Source organism: Amblyraja radiata, chromosome 4 (genome assembly GCF_010909765.2).
Source record: "Amblyraja radiata isolate CabotCenter1 chromosome 4, sAmbRad1.1.pri, whole genome shotgun sequence".
NCBI lineage: Eukaryota > Metazoa > Chordata > Chondrichthyes > Rajiformes > Rajidae > Amblyraja > Amblyraja radiata.
Window position 1 is genome coordinate 36,105,878 of NC_045959.1, and position 17,329 is coordinate 36,123,206.

General features: G+C 44.1%; 1 protein-coding gene across 1 annotated transcript in view; it reads left to right on the top strand.

The window, feature by feature from the left end:
* The window catches only part of csmd3 (CUB and Sushi multiple domains 3), a 751,933-nt gene that overhangs the window by 607,375 nt on the left and 127,229 nt on the right, over positions 1 to 17,329 (top strand). The window contains 2 exon segments of the mRNA XM_033020379.1: positions 15,821 to 15,967; positions 16,081 to 16,269. Coding sequence (XP_032876270.1) covers positions 15,821 to 15,967; positions 16,081 to 16,269 — 336 coding nt within the window.

A 17,329-nucleotide genomic window follows, 5' to 3' on the forward strand; every position in this document is an offset into this window, starting at 1 on the left:
CAGAAATAGATAAAATTGTAAAGAAGGCTTACAATAAGCTCGTCTTCATCGATTGGGCCATTGAGTCAGGAAGTCATGTTGCAGCTTTATAATACTCTGTAAAATTATAAAATTATGAGAGGCATGGATAGGAGAGACGGTTACTTGTTTCCTAATGTGGAATTGTCAAATACTAGAGGGCACAAAGATGAGAGGAAGAAAGTCGAAAGGAATTGTGTAGGGAAAGTTTTTTACACAGTGGAAGGTATCTGGAATGTGCAGGCAGGAGCAGATACAATAGTGAGGTTTAAGAGGCTATTCGAATGGACATGTATATGCAGGGAATGAAGGGATATGAATCACTACAGGCAGGAAAGAATTGTTTAATTTGACGTCAATTCAGCACAGACATTGGGGGCTGAAGGGCCTCTTCCTGATCTATACTGTTTTACGTCCTATGTTGAAAGTCACCTTGGTCTTTGTACAAAAAACATTCCATTGATTGTAAAGTGCTTTTGGATGTTCTGAGGTCCTGAAAGATTCTGTAAAGATGGATGTATCTATTTCTTCAATGTATTTCACAGATAACTCATTAAGATTTGGACACACTTATTTGATAATAGCAGGACTACATTAAACAATTCCGTTTGCACTTGTCCATTTGCCAGAAAGTGGGAAGCCAAAATTTACCCCATTGTAGTGAGGAAGGAATATTACACTTTAAAATGAGTAGTTATCACCCGAGCACCAAGAGCTCTGTTTTTCTTCATTTACCTTTAGTTTATTTTACTTTAGTTTAATTTAGAGATAAAGCGTGGAAACAGGCCCTTTGGCCCACCGAGTCTGCGCCGACCAGCGATCCCCGCATATTAACACTATCCTACACATACGGGGAGAACGTACATACTCCGTACCGACAACACCTGTAACCTGGATCGAACCCGGGTCTCCGGCGTTGCAAGCTCTGTAAGGCAGCAACTCTACCGCTGTGCCACCGTGACCTTTTTGGATCAAAGTCATAATTTAAAAACCTCTAGGTTTCTCCCTCCACAGAGGAAGAGTACAACTTACTTTTTGTTCATCGTTTGTTCTTTTCATGTCATATATTTCCCCCTTGTTTTATGTCTGGAATCCTATTTTCTTATGACTCCAATTTCAGTGTGGCCATTTCTATTTGGTCTTTAATTTCAAATGGGTAATGTTTGAACAAATTAGTTATTTTGCTTTTTGCAAAGTTAAAGGTTATGTTGCATTCTGCAATGAGCATTTAGTAATTATAGAGAAATGAAAATTAAGCATTTTCTATCTTGTGAGGCGATGAGAAACCTGTCCCCATTTAGACAAGACACAGCAGATATTAAATTGAATTGTAATCTTGAGTTAGATATGAATAGAACCTATTGCTTATTTATAATTAAATAAAAACAAATCACACAAGCCATTTCCCACCTTAACCTCCCTGTTGGTAATTTGAAATGCATTGAATGAACCAATATTATATCCCCAGAAATACTAAGGGAGGCGAGGATCTAGTGGGAGGGAGGAACTGAAGGGAATCCACATTAGTCAGGAAATGGTGTTGGGTAAACTGTTGGGACTGAAGGCAGATAAATCCCCAGGCCCAGATGGTCTGCATCCCAGAATACTCAAGGAGGTGGCCCTAAAAATTCTGGATGCATTGGTGATCATTTTCCAATGTTCTCTCGACTCTGGATCAGTTCCAGTGGACTGGAGGGTAGATAATGTAACTCCACTTTTTAAGAAAGGAAGGAGAGACAAAACTGGGAATTAGTATTGGGGAAGATGCTTGAGTCAATTATTAAAGATATAATAGCAGCACATTTGGAAAGCAGTGACAGGATTGGTCAAAGCCAGCATGGATTTATGAAGGGGAATTTATGCTGGACTAATCTGGATTTTTTTTGAGGATGTAACAAGTTGAATGGATAAGGGAGAGCCAGTGGATGTTGTGTATCTGGACTTTCAAAAAGCCTTTGGCAAGGTCCCACACAAGAGATTAGCGCACAAAATTAGTGCACATGGTATTGGCGGTAGGATATTGACATGGATAGAGAACTGGTTGGCAGACAGGAAAAAATGAGTAGGTATTAACGGGTCCTTTTCAGAATGGCAGGCAGTGACTAGTGGGGTGCCGCAAGATTCAGTGCTGGGACCCCAGTTATTTATAATATATATATAAATTATTTAGATGAGGGAATTAAATGTGACATCTCCAAGTTTGTGGATGACACATAGCTGGGTGGCAGTGTGAGCTGCGATGAGGATGCAATGAGGCTGCAGGATGACTTGGCCAGGTTGAGTGAGTGGGCAGAAGCATGGCAGATGCAGTATAATGTGGATAAATGTGAGGTTATCTACTTTGGTGACAACAAAATGAAGGCAGATTATTATCTTAATGGTGTCAGATTCTGAAAAGGGGTGGTGCAATGAGACCTGGATGTGCTTGTACATCAGTCACTGAAAGTAAGCATGCAGGCACAGCAGGCAGTGAAGAAAGCTAATGGCATGTTGGCCTTCATTGCGAGAGGATTTGAGTTTAGGAACAAAGAGGTCCTACTGCAAATGTACAGGGCCCTGGTGAGACTGCACCTGGAGTATTGTGTGCAATTTTGGTCACCTAATTTGAGGAAGGACATTATTTCTATTGAGGGAGTGCAGAGTAGGTTCACCAGATGAATTCCCGAGATGGCAGGACTGACATATGATGCAAGAATGGGTCAATTGGGCATGTATTCACTGGAATTTAGAAGGATGAGAGGGTATATTATAGAAACATATAAAATTCTTCAAGGATTGGACAGACTAGTTATAGGAAAAATGTTCCCGCTGTTGGGGGGGAGTCCAGAACCAGGGGTCACAATTTAAAAATAAGAGGTAGGTCATTTAGGACTGAGAAGAGGAAAAACATATTCGCCCAGAGAGTTGTGAACCTGTGGAATTCTCTGCCTCAGAAGGCAGTGGAGGCCAATTCACTGGATGTTTTCAAGAGAGAGTTTGATTTCGCTCGTTAGAAAAAGCAGATTTAGCTCTCTAGAAAAAGCAGGAATGGGGTACTGATATTAGATGATCAGCCATGATCATATTTAATGGCGGTGCTGGCTCGAAGGGCCAAATGGCCTACTGCACCTATTTTTCTATGTTTCTATATTTATAATTTTTTTAGAAAAAGTATATTATGTACATAATTCATAAAGCTCTTGATTTCACGTAGATTCTGATGGCAATGAACTAGGAGTTTGCTCCAATAACAAAACTATATAGTCAACTGAAATTATTGCTCTTTTTAAAAATTGATAGCTATGCCACAGTAATGGGCCTGTCCCACTTAGGCAATTTTTTCAGCTACTACCGGTGACGGTCATAGTCATAGCAGGTCGCCGAAAAACCAGCGACTGAACTAATGGTAGGCGATTTTTTAGGCGACTGCCAGCGAATACGACATTGAAATTCACCGAAGTCAGTACCAGCGACAACCTACGTCACCTGGCGACAACCTACGACATCCTGACGACAGTCGACGACATCCTGGCGACAACCTACGACATCCTGGCGACTGCCTACATTAGCCTGGCGACAACCTACGACAGCACCTACATTAAGCTACGCTCATTTGGTGTCAAACCCAAGGTCGCCACTGTCGGTGAAAAATTTTCAACATGTTAGAGAAATTTAGGCAACCAGAAAGACGCTACGACTATTCGGACGACTGAGGAGACTACTCACGACCATACAGGCGACACAACGGTAACCACCGGCACCTATGTGGCGACCGCATAGTCTCCTGTAGTCGCTTAAAAAGTTGTCTAAGTGGGACAGGCCCATAAGAAAATCATTCTTAATCTACAACTTTGAAATTGCTAAATCTAACCAAGTTCCAAATATGAAAGGATCAAATGTAAAGGAGATTCTTTTCAGATAACAGTGGAGATGACACAAGCATATGCATACGCACAAATGCTTTTTAAGTAATGTGCAGGCCAATGTGTTTAAGAATCTTATTACTGACCTTCTGTGATCAACAAGTTGGAATCCACAATACTATGTAACCAGAGATACATTTTGAAACACAGTCTGCATGCATTGGTGTGTTGGTTCAGTGGAGCATTTAATCTAAAGCAGAGCTGTAATGGAAACTGGACAGGAGTGTAACCGTGATTTTCACTTTTCCTTTATAATTAATTTCCACCCATTTCCTAATCTTGCAAGCACCACTACCAGTGTTCACCCAAGCATCAAAAGGCCATGATTGGGCAGTTGAGTAGTTCAGCTTCTGTGAAGAAAAAAGCACAATTTTGTTTCAGATCAAAGACGTTTTATCTGGTCTGCAATTTAAAAATAATGAGAAATCTAAAACAGGATATGATATAAGAATGGGTAAATGCATCAGAAATATTCACTCTTGCTCAGATGAAGAGTGAATGAATGAATTTATTTAATTGTCATTCATAGAAACATAGAAAATAGGTGCAGGAGGAGGCCATTCGGCCCTTCCAGCCAGCACCGCCATTCATTGTGATCATGGCTGATCGGCCCCAATCAATAACCCGTGCCTGCGTTCTCTCGATATCCCTAGATCTCACTAGCCGCTAGAGCTCTATCTAACGCTCTCGTAAATCCATCCAGTGATTTGGCCTCCACTGCCCTCTGTGGCAGGGAATTCCATAAATTCACAACTCTCTGGGTGAAAACGTTTTTTCTCACCTCAGTCTTAAATGGCCTCCCTTTTATTCTAAGACTGTGGCCCCTGGTTCTGGACTCGCCCAACATTGGGACCATTTTTCCTGCATCTAGCTTGTCCAGTCCTTTTATAATTTTATATGTTTCTATAAGAACCTCCCCCTCATCCTTCTAAACTCCAGTGAATACAAGCCTAGTCTTTTGAGTCTTTCCTCATATGACAGCCCCGCCATCCCAGGGATCAATCTCGTGAACCTACGCTGCACTGCCTCAATCACAAGGATGTCCTTCCTCAAATTAGGAGACCAAAACTGTACACAATACTCCAGATGTGGTCTTACCAGAGCCCAATACAACTGCAGAAGAATCTCTTTACTCCTATACTGAAACCTCTTGTTATGAAGGCCAACATTCCATTAGCTTTCTTCATTGCCTGCTGTATCTGCGCGCCAACTTTCAGTGACTGGTGTACAAGTACTCCCAGTTCTCGCTGCACCTTCCCCTTACCTAACCTAACCCCATTGAGATAATAATCTGCCCCCTTGTTTTTGCCACCAAAGTGGATAACCTCACATTTATCTATATTATACTGCATCTGCCACGCATCTGCCCACTCACTCAACCTGTCCAGGTCACCCTGCAACCTCCTAACATCCTCTTCACTGTTCACACTGATACCCAGCTTTGTGTCATCCGCAAACGTGCTAGTGTTGCTCCTAATTCCCTCTTCCTAATCATTAATATGTATGGTAAACAGTTGCGGGCCCAACACCGAGCCTTTCGGCACTCCACTCGCCACTGCCTGCCATTCTGAAAAAGACCCGTTCACTCCTACTCTTTGCTTCCTGTCTGCCAACCAATTTTCTATCCACGTCAACACCCTACCCCCAATACCAAGTTTGAACAAAGTTTTGTTACCATGCAAAGCAAAAAAATGCAACAAAGCACACAATTAACACAATTTAACACAAACATCCATCACAATGACTCTCCTCCAGGCAACTCCTCATTGTGATAGAAAGTATCTTCCTTGCTCTTCCTTGCTACTTCTCCCGCGGTCAGGGAATCAAACTGCTTCGTCGAGGCGAACGAGAATACATGAATATGAATACATATTTATAACTTTTCATTCTTTCATTTCAGTATCCCGCAGGTTTTACCTTGGTAATCCTTTGTTGTTGACATTGAGTCAACTGATACTTCTATGCCAGGGATTGGTTTACCTGATCTATTGATCTGTCTCTTCCCTCTTTTACCAGTTGTTTGTCTCATCCTTTTTTTACCGCACCTGCGGAGTGTATTTTGTTCAAAGTATAACGGGGGAAATTTATCTTTTTTCAGCGGTGGTAATTACACGGGACAATACCCATTGATTTTTGCATGTTTCTCTGCACATCTGGCTTATTTGAAATCTGTGGGATTTAATGTATGAAGATGAGTCCCTGATGAGTTCAATGCGTTTTACGCACGCTTTGATAGGGAGAACACCGATGTGCCTTCCCGAGCCCCCATTTGCTATGATGGTATTTCAGTCTCAGTCACAGAGGCCGACGTCAGGAAGTCCTTCAGAGGGGTGAACCCTCGAAAAGTGCCTGGACCTGATGGTATACCTGGTCGCGTTCTAAAAACCTGTGCGGACCAACTGGCTGGAGTTTTTACGGACATTTTCAACCTCTCACTTCTGAGGTCCGAGGTTCCCACCTGCTTCAAAAGGGCATCAATTATACCAGTGCCCAAGAAGAGTAAGGTGACATGCCTCAATGACTATCGACCAGTGGCACTAACGCCTGTGACGATGAAGTGCTTTGAGAGGTGGATCATAGTGCAAATCAACTCCTACCTCGACAAAAACCTGCACCCACTGCAGTTCGCTTACCGCCACAACAGATAAACAGTGGATGCGATCTCGCTGGCCCTCCACTCCGCTCTGGACCACTTGGACAACAGAAACTCATATGTCAGGCTGTTATTCATTGATTACAGCTTGGCATTTAATACAATCATCCTGCCAAGCCGGTTACCAAACTCGCAGAACTGGGTCTCTGCGCATCCCTCTGCAATTGGATCCTCGACTTCCTCATTCACAGACCATAGTCTGTTCGTATTGGTGGAAATGTGTCAGTCTTGATAACAATCAGCACGGGAGCACCTCAAGGCTGCATGCTCAGCCCCCTGCTGTACTCACTCTATACCCACGACAGCGTAGCAGGTCATAGTGTGAAATCCATCATCAAGTTCGCTGACGACATCACTGTTGTGTGACATATCACTGATGGGGATGTGTCAGAGTATAGAAGAGAGATCGAGCGACAGTCCATATGGTGCCAGCACAATAACCTGGCCCTCAACACCAGCAAAACCAAGGAACTGTTTGTGGACTTTGGAAGGAGTAGGATGGGGACCCACAGTCCCATTTATATCAACGGGTCGATGGTTGAAAGGGTCAAGAGCTTCAAATTCCTGGGCGTGCTCATCTCTGAAGATCTTTCCTGGTCCGAGAACACTGATGCTATTATTAAGAAAGCACATCAGCGCCTCTACTTCCTGAGAAGATTACGGAGAGTCGTTTTGTCAAGGAGAACACTCTCTAACTTCTACAGGTGCACAGTAGAGAGCATGCTGACTGGTTGCATCGTGGCTTGGTTCGGCAACTTGAGCGCCCTGGAGAGGAAAAGACTACAAAAAGTAGTAAACACTGCCCAGTCCATCATCGGCTCTGACCTCCCTTCCATCGAGGGGATCTATCGCAGTCGCTGCCTCAAAAAGGCTGGCAGTATCATCAAGGACCCACATCATCCTGGCCACACACTCATCTCCCTGCTACCTTCAGGTAGAAGGTACAGTAGCCTGAAGACTGCAACGACCAGGTTCAGGTATAGCTACTTCCCCACAGCCATCAGGCTATTAAACCTGGCTTGGTCAAAACTCTGAACATTAATAGCCCATTATCTGTTATTTGCACTTCATCAGTTTATTCATGTGTGTATATATTTATATAATGGTATATGGACACATTGATCTGTTTTGTAGTCAATGCCTATGTTCTGTTGTGCTGAAGCAAAGCAAGAATTTCATTGTCCTATCAGGGCCACATGACAATAAACTATCTTGAATCTTGAATCTTGAGTATAATGTGCATACCAACACATGATAATTCTTCATCCATTCAACATTCATGATCAAAGGCAGTTTAGTGGGAATTAATACAATAGGAACTAGATTGCATTTTTTTCACTCAGATGGTGGAGGTTATACGGAACAAACTGCCAGAGGAGGTACTTGATGCAGGTACTATTACAGTATTTAAAATACATTTGGACGGGTACATGGTTAGAAAAGATTTAGAGGGATATTGTCCATATATGGGCAAGTGGGACCTGCAGTGGATCCACCTTCAGTGGATGGCTTGACTGTAATCACACAACAAAAGATATTCATTTTAGATGAACTAAACTTAAACTCAGAGATGCAACATCTTTATTGGCATGGACAAGTATCGCTGAGGGGCCTGTTTCCATGCTGTATGGCTCTATGACTCTATAAGTATACAAGTGTGGACCCATTGGGTCTCCATCCCCCAACTCAATATTCCACCACTCACCCATTCCCGTTGTGATGCCAGAGATCCCCATTGTGACTGCAGTCAAAATGTCGATCTTAAAATGGCGGCAGGCCCGGCAAGCCTTCCCCAATTGCACATGCGTGGATACCGGGCACACTGCGCACATGCGGGGAGATGGCATCACTTTGCGTCATTGCCATGTCACCTGCGCCATTTTCAATTGTGACGCAGCTAACTGGCCTCTCCCAACTGCGAAGTTGCGGCCGGCATGTGGGGGCGCTGTTTCAAGTTAATTTAAGTTTAAAATGTCAATAACTTCTAAAATATAACATCAATCTGAATGAAACTTGTTTTATTTACATCGCAGGACAATGGTGAGTAAGGTGGGCCTAAAATTGTCGCGTAATCGTGTCCCATTTTGGTGGAGTTTCGGGAGCACATATATATATATATATATATATATACAAACAAACAAACAAAATGAGAGTTTTAGCAATATAAGATAATCATTAAAAATACAATAAATTAATAACCATGATACTACGTAACTATAATAGTGCAAAACCAAAGTCTGTAGTGTCACCAAAATAATTGTGTTGTATAGTGTTCAAGAGCTTGATGGTTGCTGGGAAGAAGGTGTTCTTCAACCTGGTGGATATGGTTTTTAGACTCCTACCAGCGAAATGACAGCCTGACCAGGATGGTGCGGGTATCTGATGACATTAGTTACCTTTGGAGACAGCACTTCCTTTAGATCCATTTGATGGTGGGATGAACAGTACATAATGGATTGGGTAGTATCTACCACTCCCTCCAATCTCCTCCATTCTTGGGTGTTCAAATTGCCAAGGCAGGTCCCTTTGCAACTAGTCATTTTACTGTCTATTGTAGACGTTCGACAGAGTATTTGGCAACATCCTGATGGTGAAGGTTATACGGAACAAACTGCCAGAGGAGGTACTTGATGCAGGCACTATTACAGTATTTAAAATACATTTGGACGGGTACATGGTTAGAAAAGATTTAGAGGGATATTGTCCATACATGGGCAAGTGGGGCCTGCAGTGGATCCACCTTCAATCTTCTAAGGAAGTAGAGGTGTTGATGAGCTTTCTTTGTGATTACATCGATGTGCTGGGCTCATGGCAGATCTTTAGAGATCTACCCGTTATTTGTTCAAAAACATCGGTGGTATCGTCAGCAAATTTAAAGATGATGTTGGAGTTGTATCTGGCTACACTGTCATGGGTATAGAGTGAGTAGAGCTGGGGTCTAAGCACACAGCATTGAGGTGCTCCTGTGTTGATGGATATTGGGGAGGAAATGTTCTTGCTCATTTGTACTGATTGTTGTGCGCTGATGAGGAAATTGTGGATCCAATCACAGGGTGATGAGCAGAGACTCTGTTCACTGAGTTTGATGATGTTTAGAGGCAATGATGGTGTTGAACGCTGAGCTGTAGTCAATGAACAACAGCTTATAATGCAACCATATTGACTTTTGTGCTCACTAAGTACAAACACAAGAGACAAATAACTCTAAATGACCATCCGTCACTTGTGCTGTTATCTGTAAACTGCATGTGAACAGAAAAGTGTATACTAGAATACTTATTATGAGCAATTCTAGGCACCATATCTGAGGGAGGAAGTGCTGGCGCTGGAGAGGGCCCATAGGAGGTTTACAAGAACGATCCCAAGAATGAGTGGGTTAGCATATGATGAGCATTTGATGGCACAGGGCCTGTACTCGCTGGAGTTTAGCAGGATGAGGGGGATCGCTATGAAACTTACCGAATAGTAAAAGGCTTGGCTAGAGTGGATGTGGAGAGGATGTTTCCACCAGTGGAAGAGTCTGGGACCAGAGATTATAGCTTCAGAATTAGAGGACTTCCTTTCGGAAGAAAATGAGGAGGAATTTCTTTAGTCAGAGGGTGGTAAATCTGTGGAATTCTTTCCCACAGAAGGTTGTGGAGGCTGCCAATGAATATTTTTTATGACAGAGATAGTTATATTCCGGATTAGTACGGGTATCAGGGTTATGGGGAGAAGGTGGGAGAATGGGGTTAGCAGGGAGAGATCGATCAGCCATGATTGAATGGCAGAGTAGACTTGATGGGCTGAATGGCCTAATTCTGGTCCTATCACTTATGAACTTGCATTTCAAAGGCGATTTTAACTATTAATTCACAGACCAAAAAAAACTGTTGTAATGTTCTCAGATTCTAGTTTGTACTAAAAGATCTGGGAGATCAGAGAATCTTTCCTTACCTGGATGGAGATCAGAGAACCTTTCCTTACAGATGGATGGCCACCCTTTGATAATTTCAGAGTTATTTATTTTTTAAATAATGCATCTGGAGAAAGCTGAGCCACATTCTGGACTGCTGAATTATTTAACGGGACTTCATTCTTTTATCCTAAGGAATGGAATAACCCAGGACATTAAAAAAAATCCCAGATGGCATTGAACAAAATTTAGTTGCATCAAAGCCATTGTGACATAAATAGAGTGAGTTGCTATAGGCAGAAAAATAATGTAATTTAAATGCTAATTGCAAACAAATATACGTTGGAAGCAAGGATATCATGTTTGCTGAATATATAACCAAATAGATGGACTGTGGATCATTGAATAATATTGGCCCTGTTGAAAACACAAATTGCATTGTGCATTTAATTTTAAGAACCACTTCAAACACAAAATAGTATTGGTCATAAAACTCATTATAAATTATTTCAGATTACAGAAATAAAAGTCTCACATTTAATAAAAACAATCAAGCCTCCATTAAGAAAAATAACTTGGTTTTCTCTAAATCAATTTCCTATCAAGATTATGTGGACATTTCATAAATGGCAATTTCCATGATTTTTTTTGTCCCAAGTCTTCCCTCTCCCTCTCTCCCACTCAAACAATAACAAACTGATTTTTAGAAGTGAGAGTAAATGCAATTAAGATCTATTTTCACCAGCAATACTCATAAGAGCACCATTTTCATCACTGACAAGCGGCGGATCATAACAAAAAGGAAGGAACTACAGATGTTGGTTTAAACCAGTGATAGACACAAAATACTGGAGTAACTCAGCGGGACAGGCAGCATCTCTGGAGAGAAGGAATGGGTGACGTTTCGGATCTAGACCATTCTTCGGCCACTTCTTGGAAAAAGGGTCTCGTCCCGAAACGTCATCCATTGCTCCTCTCCAGAGATGCTGCCTCTCCCGCTGAGTAATGAAACATGCATCCAATGGTGGCACAGAAGCTGGTGCGACTTGGGTGGAGGAGGAATAAAGAGAGTGGGAATGCCGGGGCTACCTGAAGTGAGAGAAATCAATACTCATATCACTGGGTTGTAAGCTTCCCAAGTGAAATATGAGTTGCTGTTCCTCCAATTTGCGTTTAGCCTCACTCTGACAATGGAGAAGAAAGAGGCTTAAAGGTCTGTGTAGGCAGGGGCGGAAAACCTGGGGGGGGGGGGGGGGCAAACAAACGTCCCCTCCATGTTTTGAGAGGTGGGGGACATCCCTCCCCTAGTTTTTGTAATCCGGATTTTAAAATCCGGTGAAATCTCCGCTTATCGCGAGACAGATGGGGTGGGACTGATGATCGAGGGCGCCGATTGGAGGAGAGAGACATCGATCAGCAGGCAATGGGGGTGGGACATGATAGAGCGCAATGATTGGAGCAGGGAGGATTGGGGGGGGGGGGGGTGGGACTGAGGATAGAGCGTGGTGATTGGAGGAGGGAGACATGGCACAGACCTGCGCTTCATCCGCAGCCAGGATCGATCCCGGCCGGGTCTCCGGCGCTGTCCTGTCCCCTCCCGAGTACCCCCCCCACCCCAGAGAGGTCGGCAGCAAAGATCCTCCGCTATAGAATCTTTGGTCGGCAGTCAGACCGGCCAGCGCAGAGAAACAGCGGTAAACCCAGCTAACTCTGCCTGTCCCGCCAGATGAGCTTACAACCCTTCTTGGACTTGCGGGAAATATGGCCAGTGCGGAGAAGCAGCGCTGGTGTCCCGTCAGTCCAGACAGGGCAGTAGTTAACCCGTTGAGACAGGCAGAGTTGAGCTGCATTTAGCGCTGGATTGAACCTCCGAAGCCTCGCGCGCGCGTGGCCGCCAAAAAATTGTTTCGCCCGTCCCCTCCATGTTTTGACAGCGAGTTCCGCTCTTGTGTGTAGGAATGGGAAGGAGATTAAAGTGTCTCTCCCTCCCCCACCTATGTCAGTAACTACTCATTTTCACCCCACCAACAGTTTACAATGGCCTGTTTCATTTATCAGTTATTTTTTTGCATATCTTTCATTCATTGTTCTTTATCTCTCTAAATCACCATCTATATCGCTCGTTTCCCTTATCCCTAACCAGTCTGAAGAAGGGTCTTGACACGAAACGTCACCCATTCCTTCTCTCCAGAGATGCTGCCTGTCCCGCTGAGTTACCCTAGCTTTTTGTGTCTGCTGATTACAATAGACATTAGGTGCAGGAGTAGGCCCTTCGGCCCTTCGAGCCAGCACCGCCATTCATTGTGATCATGGCTGATCATCCACAATCAGTACCCTGTTCCTGCCTTCTCCCCATATTCCTTGACTCAACTATCTTTAAGAGGTCTATCTTACTCTCTCTTGAAAGCATCCAGATAATTGGTCTCCACTGCCTTCTGAGGCAGAGAATTCCACAGATTCACAACTCTCTGGGTGAAAACATTTTTCCTCTTCTCTGTTCTAAATGGCCTACCCCTTATTCTTGAACTGTGGCCCCTGGTTCTGGGCTACCCCAACATTGGGAACATGTTTCCTGCCTGTTCAATCCCTTAATAATCTTACATGTTTCAATAAGATACCCTCTCATCCTTCTAAATTCCAGTGTATACAAGCCCAGTCACTCCATTCTATCAGATTCTCTAGATTCACTCAAAGGATACACAAAACATCAGTCTGAAGAAGGGTCTCGACCTGATACGAAATCCCTTCCTTTTCTGCAGAGATGCTGCCTGTCCCGCTAAGTTACTGCAGCATTTTATGTCTATCTTTGGTTTGAGGGAGTGCAGCGTAGGTTCACCAGGTTAATTCCCAGGATGGTGGGATTGTCATATGTTGATAGAATGGAGCGGCTGAGCTTGTTTACTCTGGAATTTAGGATGAGAAGGAATCTTATTGAAACATATACGATTATTCAGGGACACTCTAGAGCAGTGGTTCCCAACATTTTTTTGGCCATGCCCCACCTAATCACCTCTAAAATCCTGATGCCCCCCCCCCATATTTTAGCACGAGCAGACAAAGAAATAATTCTCAGAAAATGGAATTTACTCAAAATAACATCTGAAACATAAACTACATATGTTTACCTAATGCCCCCCTTAAAAATCAAATTGCCCCCCTGTGGGGCGTACGCCCCACGTTGGGAACCACTGCTCTAGAGGCAGGAAACATGTTCCTGATGTTGGGGGAGTCCAAAACCAGGGGCCACGGTTTAAGAATAAGGGGTAAGCCATTTAGAACGGAGATGAGGAAAAACTTTTTCACTCACAGAGTTGTGAGTCTGTGGAATTCTCTGCCTCAGAAGGCGGTGGAAACTGGTTCTCTGGATGCTTTCAAGAGAAAGTTAGATAGAGCTCTTAATGGCCGGTTCTTACGGTGCGACCTGACGCAAGATGTCACCAGAGTGAAGTGGTCGTGGTCCAGCACGAGTTCCGCACGATATAACGGGGGGTAGATAAAGAGTTCCCACGGTACTCGGCAATTCTGTCATTTGTGCGAGTGACTTGTCCGTCTCCCGATCTTTCCCGTTAATCGTGAATGAACATCGTGGACTGTAGTGTAGTTAATCACGTGGCACAAATGATGTCATTGCATTGGTACCACTCCACCAGTTCCCCCTCTTGTTCCCTGTTGAAGTTATATGGCCTTACCTTCTGCCATCTTCCCTTTATGTTATCGTCTGCTGAGGCTATTGGGGAGGCAACAGCTACTGGGGAGGCAATCTCAAATCCACCTTGATCACCCTCTCCCTGCTCCAAGGAGCCCACAGGCAGTGGTATCTCTGGCATCTCCTCTTGCCTCTCCACCTGTCTCTCTTGCTGAGTCTCCTCCTCATTTACCTGCATGGCTAAAAACTTTCTGACTTTCTTTGACCCCTTTCTTTGCGCTTTTCTGAGAGGCATCTCTGCAAGTCTTTTTACTGTGAAAAAGATTCTCAAACAATGACAATTAGGTGGGACATCCTCGATGGACACATGGTCCATTGGCGATATTGAGACCACCTTTTTTACTCACCTTATGTCCCCTCTGTCAAGCTTCCGGGTTTACCGTTCGCCATAGTTCCCACGGTACCCGCAAGAGTCATTACGGATATCGCACGGATATCGCACGGATATCGCACTGGCATCTGCGTTCATACAATGTTGCAACGCTCACCGAAAAGTGCTCAAGTCACTCTTGGAGAAATTCAAAAATGTTTGAATTTTCTCCCGACCTTACAAAGTTACACGACTACCTGCCGTTAGCGCCACGGAGGTCCTCGGTGTTCCACAAATGCCGTACTGTTATCGCAGGAGGTTCCCACGATGTTAAACTCTTGTTAAGTCTTGCGTCAGGTCGCACCGTGAGAAAGCCCTTTAAAGATAGCAGAGTCAGGGAATATGGTGAGAAGGCAGGAACGGTGTACTGAATATGGATGATCAGCCATAATCACGTTGAATGACGGTGCAGGCTCGAAGGGCCGAATGGCCTACTCCTGCACCTATTGTCTATTGTCTAAACCAGCATCTGCAGTTCCTTCCTACACAAAGCATCAATGTCCTCTCTCCAGGTTTACAACTGGCAAAGTTGGGAGAGTACTTTGTCTGCTGCCAAAAGCATTTTGGTGGGAGGTCCTTCTTGCTACACTGTTGGAGGATCAGTCGCTGCTTTTACCACACTGCTGGGTTCAGAAATAATTTGGGCCATGATATTGGCCTTCCACGATCAGACAAAAGTGGCGTCAGCACACCAGGCCAGATGGCTCAATACATTTGGAAAAGGTTTTATTAAATGGTTTTATAAAAGGATCTCTGCTTCAATAAAATCTTAATAAAAAGATACTCACGGGACAGTAAAGAGGTCCTTTGTGACTAAAATATCCAGGACCAGACTAGTAAAAACTACTCATGGACTTGATTAAATTAATGTCTCATTCACATATATTTGCAGTTAGTTAATTTGTGGCAATATGTAAAATTAAAATATTTAGTGTTATTATTCCAGTGTGAAGGTTATCAAAAGTTTTTGAATGTTCATCTGATTAATTTGTGATTAATAATATTGCAGCTCTTCAGTTATTAATAACACAGCAATTGTTACAAGCTGTATAATCTAAAGTAGATGTTTGATGTGTAAACCTATTGATCACAGCATATTATTAAACATTTGATCTGCCATTTCACTTTGTAATTGCATTTTACTTTCATTAGTATTTGAAACCCCATCACTTTGATTTTAGACTGTATTATGAATCTAAATTATTTTTCATTAAACTATATTATCGCTTTTACTCGTAGATTCAGGTTGGCATACTAATTGTCTATTTCTACCAAGGTCCAAACAGCCACAGTCCATTGCTGAATTCCTTCAGTGGAGACTACTCTGCCCCTTTCAATGTCACTAGTAGCGGCCACCAACTTTTCCTCCGCTGGTCTGCTGATCACGGTACCAACAAAAAAGGCTTCCGCATCCGATATGTTGGTAAGTAGCTGATTTCACCTAATACTGTCTTCCTTTATAATTCCCCTAAGTCATAATTAAAGCAAGCTGGAACGCAATAAAACGAATCCAATACAGCTCTTTTCTCTTACCAGCCTATTACTGCAGCACTCCAGAGTCACCGCCCCATGGTATCATACTCAGCCAAACAGGAGGGCAACTCAACAATATTGTTCGATGGGCATGTGAACCAGGCTACAGACTTATTGGGAACAGCACTGCCACATGCAGGAAAGCACCATATGGATTTTACTCTTGGAATGTGGCTGTTCCTGCTTGTCAAGGTAAACATATTCAATTCATGATTTCCGGTTGTTACACTTATTAAAATAGGGCAAGAACATCTAGTGTTGTCGTTTCCTCCAACTCACAATCTCTAGTTCTCACAAAAATGCTGGAGAAACTCAGCGGGTGCAGCAGCATCTATGGAGCGAAGGAAATAGGCAACGTTTCGGGCCGAAACCCTTCTTCAGACTGATGGGGGATGGCGGGGAGAAGAAAGGAAAAAGGAGGAGGAGGAGGAGCCCGAGGGCTGAGGGATGGGAGGAGACAGCCCGAGGGCTGAGGAAGGGGAGGAGACAGCAAGGGCTAACAAAATTGGGAGAATTCAATGTTCATGCCCGCAGGATGCAGAGTCCCCAAGTGGAATATGAGGTGCTGTTCCTCCAATTTCTGGTGTTGCTCGCTCTGGCCATGGAGGAGACCCAGGACAGAGAGGTCGGATGGGGAATGGGAGGGGGAGTTGAAGTGTTGAGCCACTGGGAGGTCAGGTTGGTTATTGCGGACCGAGCGGAGGTGTTCGGCGAAGCGATCGCCCAGCCTCCGCTTGGTCTCCCCGATGTAGATCAGCTGACATCTAGGTTGGAGGAGATGCAGGTGAACCTCTGTCGCACCTGGAACGACTGCTTGGGTCCTTGAATGGAGTCGAGGGGGGAGGTAAAGGGACAAGTGTTGCGTCTCTTGCGGTTGCAACGAAACGTGCCCGGGGAGGGGGTGGTACGGGAGGGAAGGGAAGAATTGACAAGGGAGTTACGGAGGGAGCTGTCTTTGCGGAGGGCAGACATGGGGGGAGATGGGAAGATGTGGCGAGTGGTGGGGTCACTTTGGAGGTGGCGAAACTGACGGAGGATTACTTGTTGTATGTGATGGCTGGTGGGGTGAAAGGTGAGGACTGGAGGGACTCTGCCCTTGTTGCGAGTGGGAGGATGGGGAGAGAGAGCAGTGTTACGGGGTGTGGAAGAGACCCTGGAGCGAGCCTCATCTATGGTGGAGGAGGGGAACCCCCGTTCCCTGAAGAATTAGGACATTTCAGAAGCCTTGGTGCGGAACGCCTCATCCTGGGAG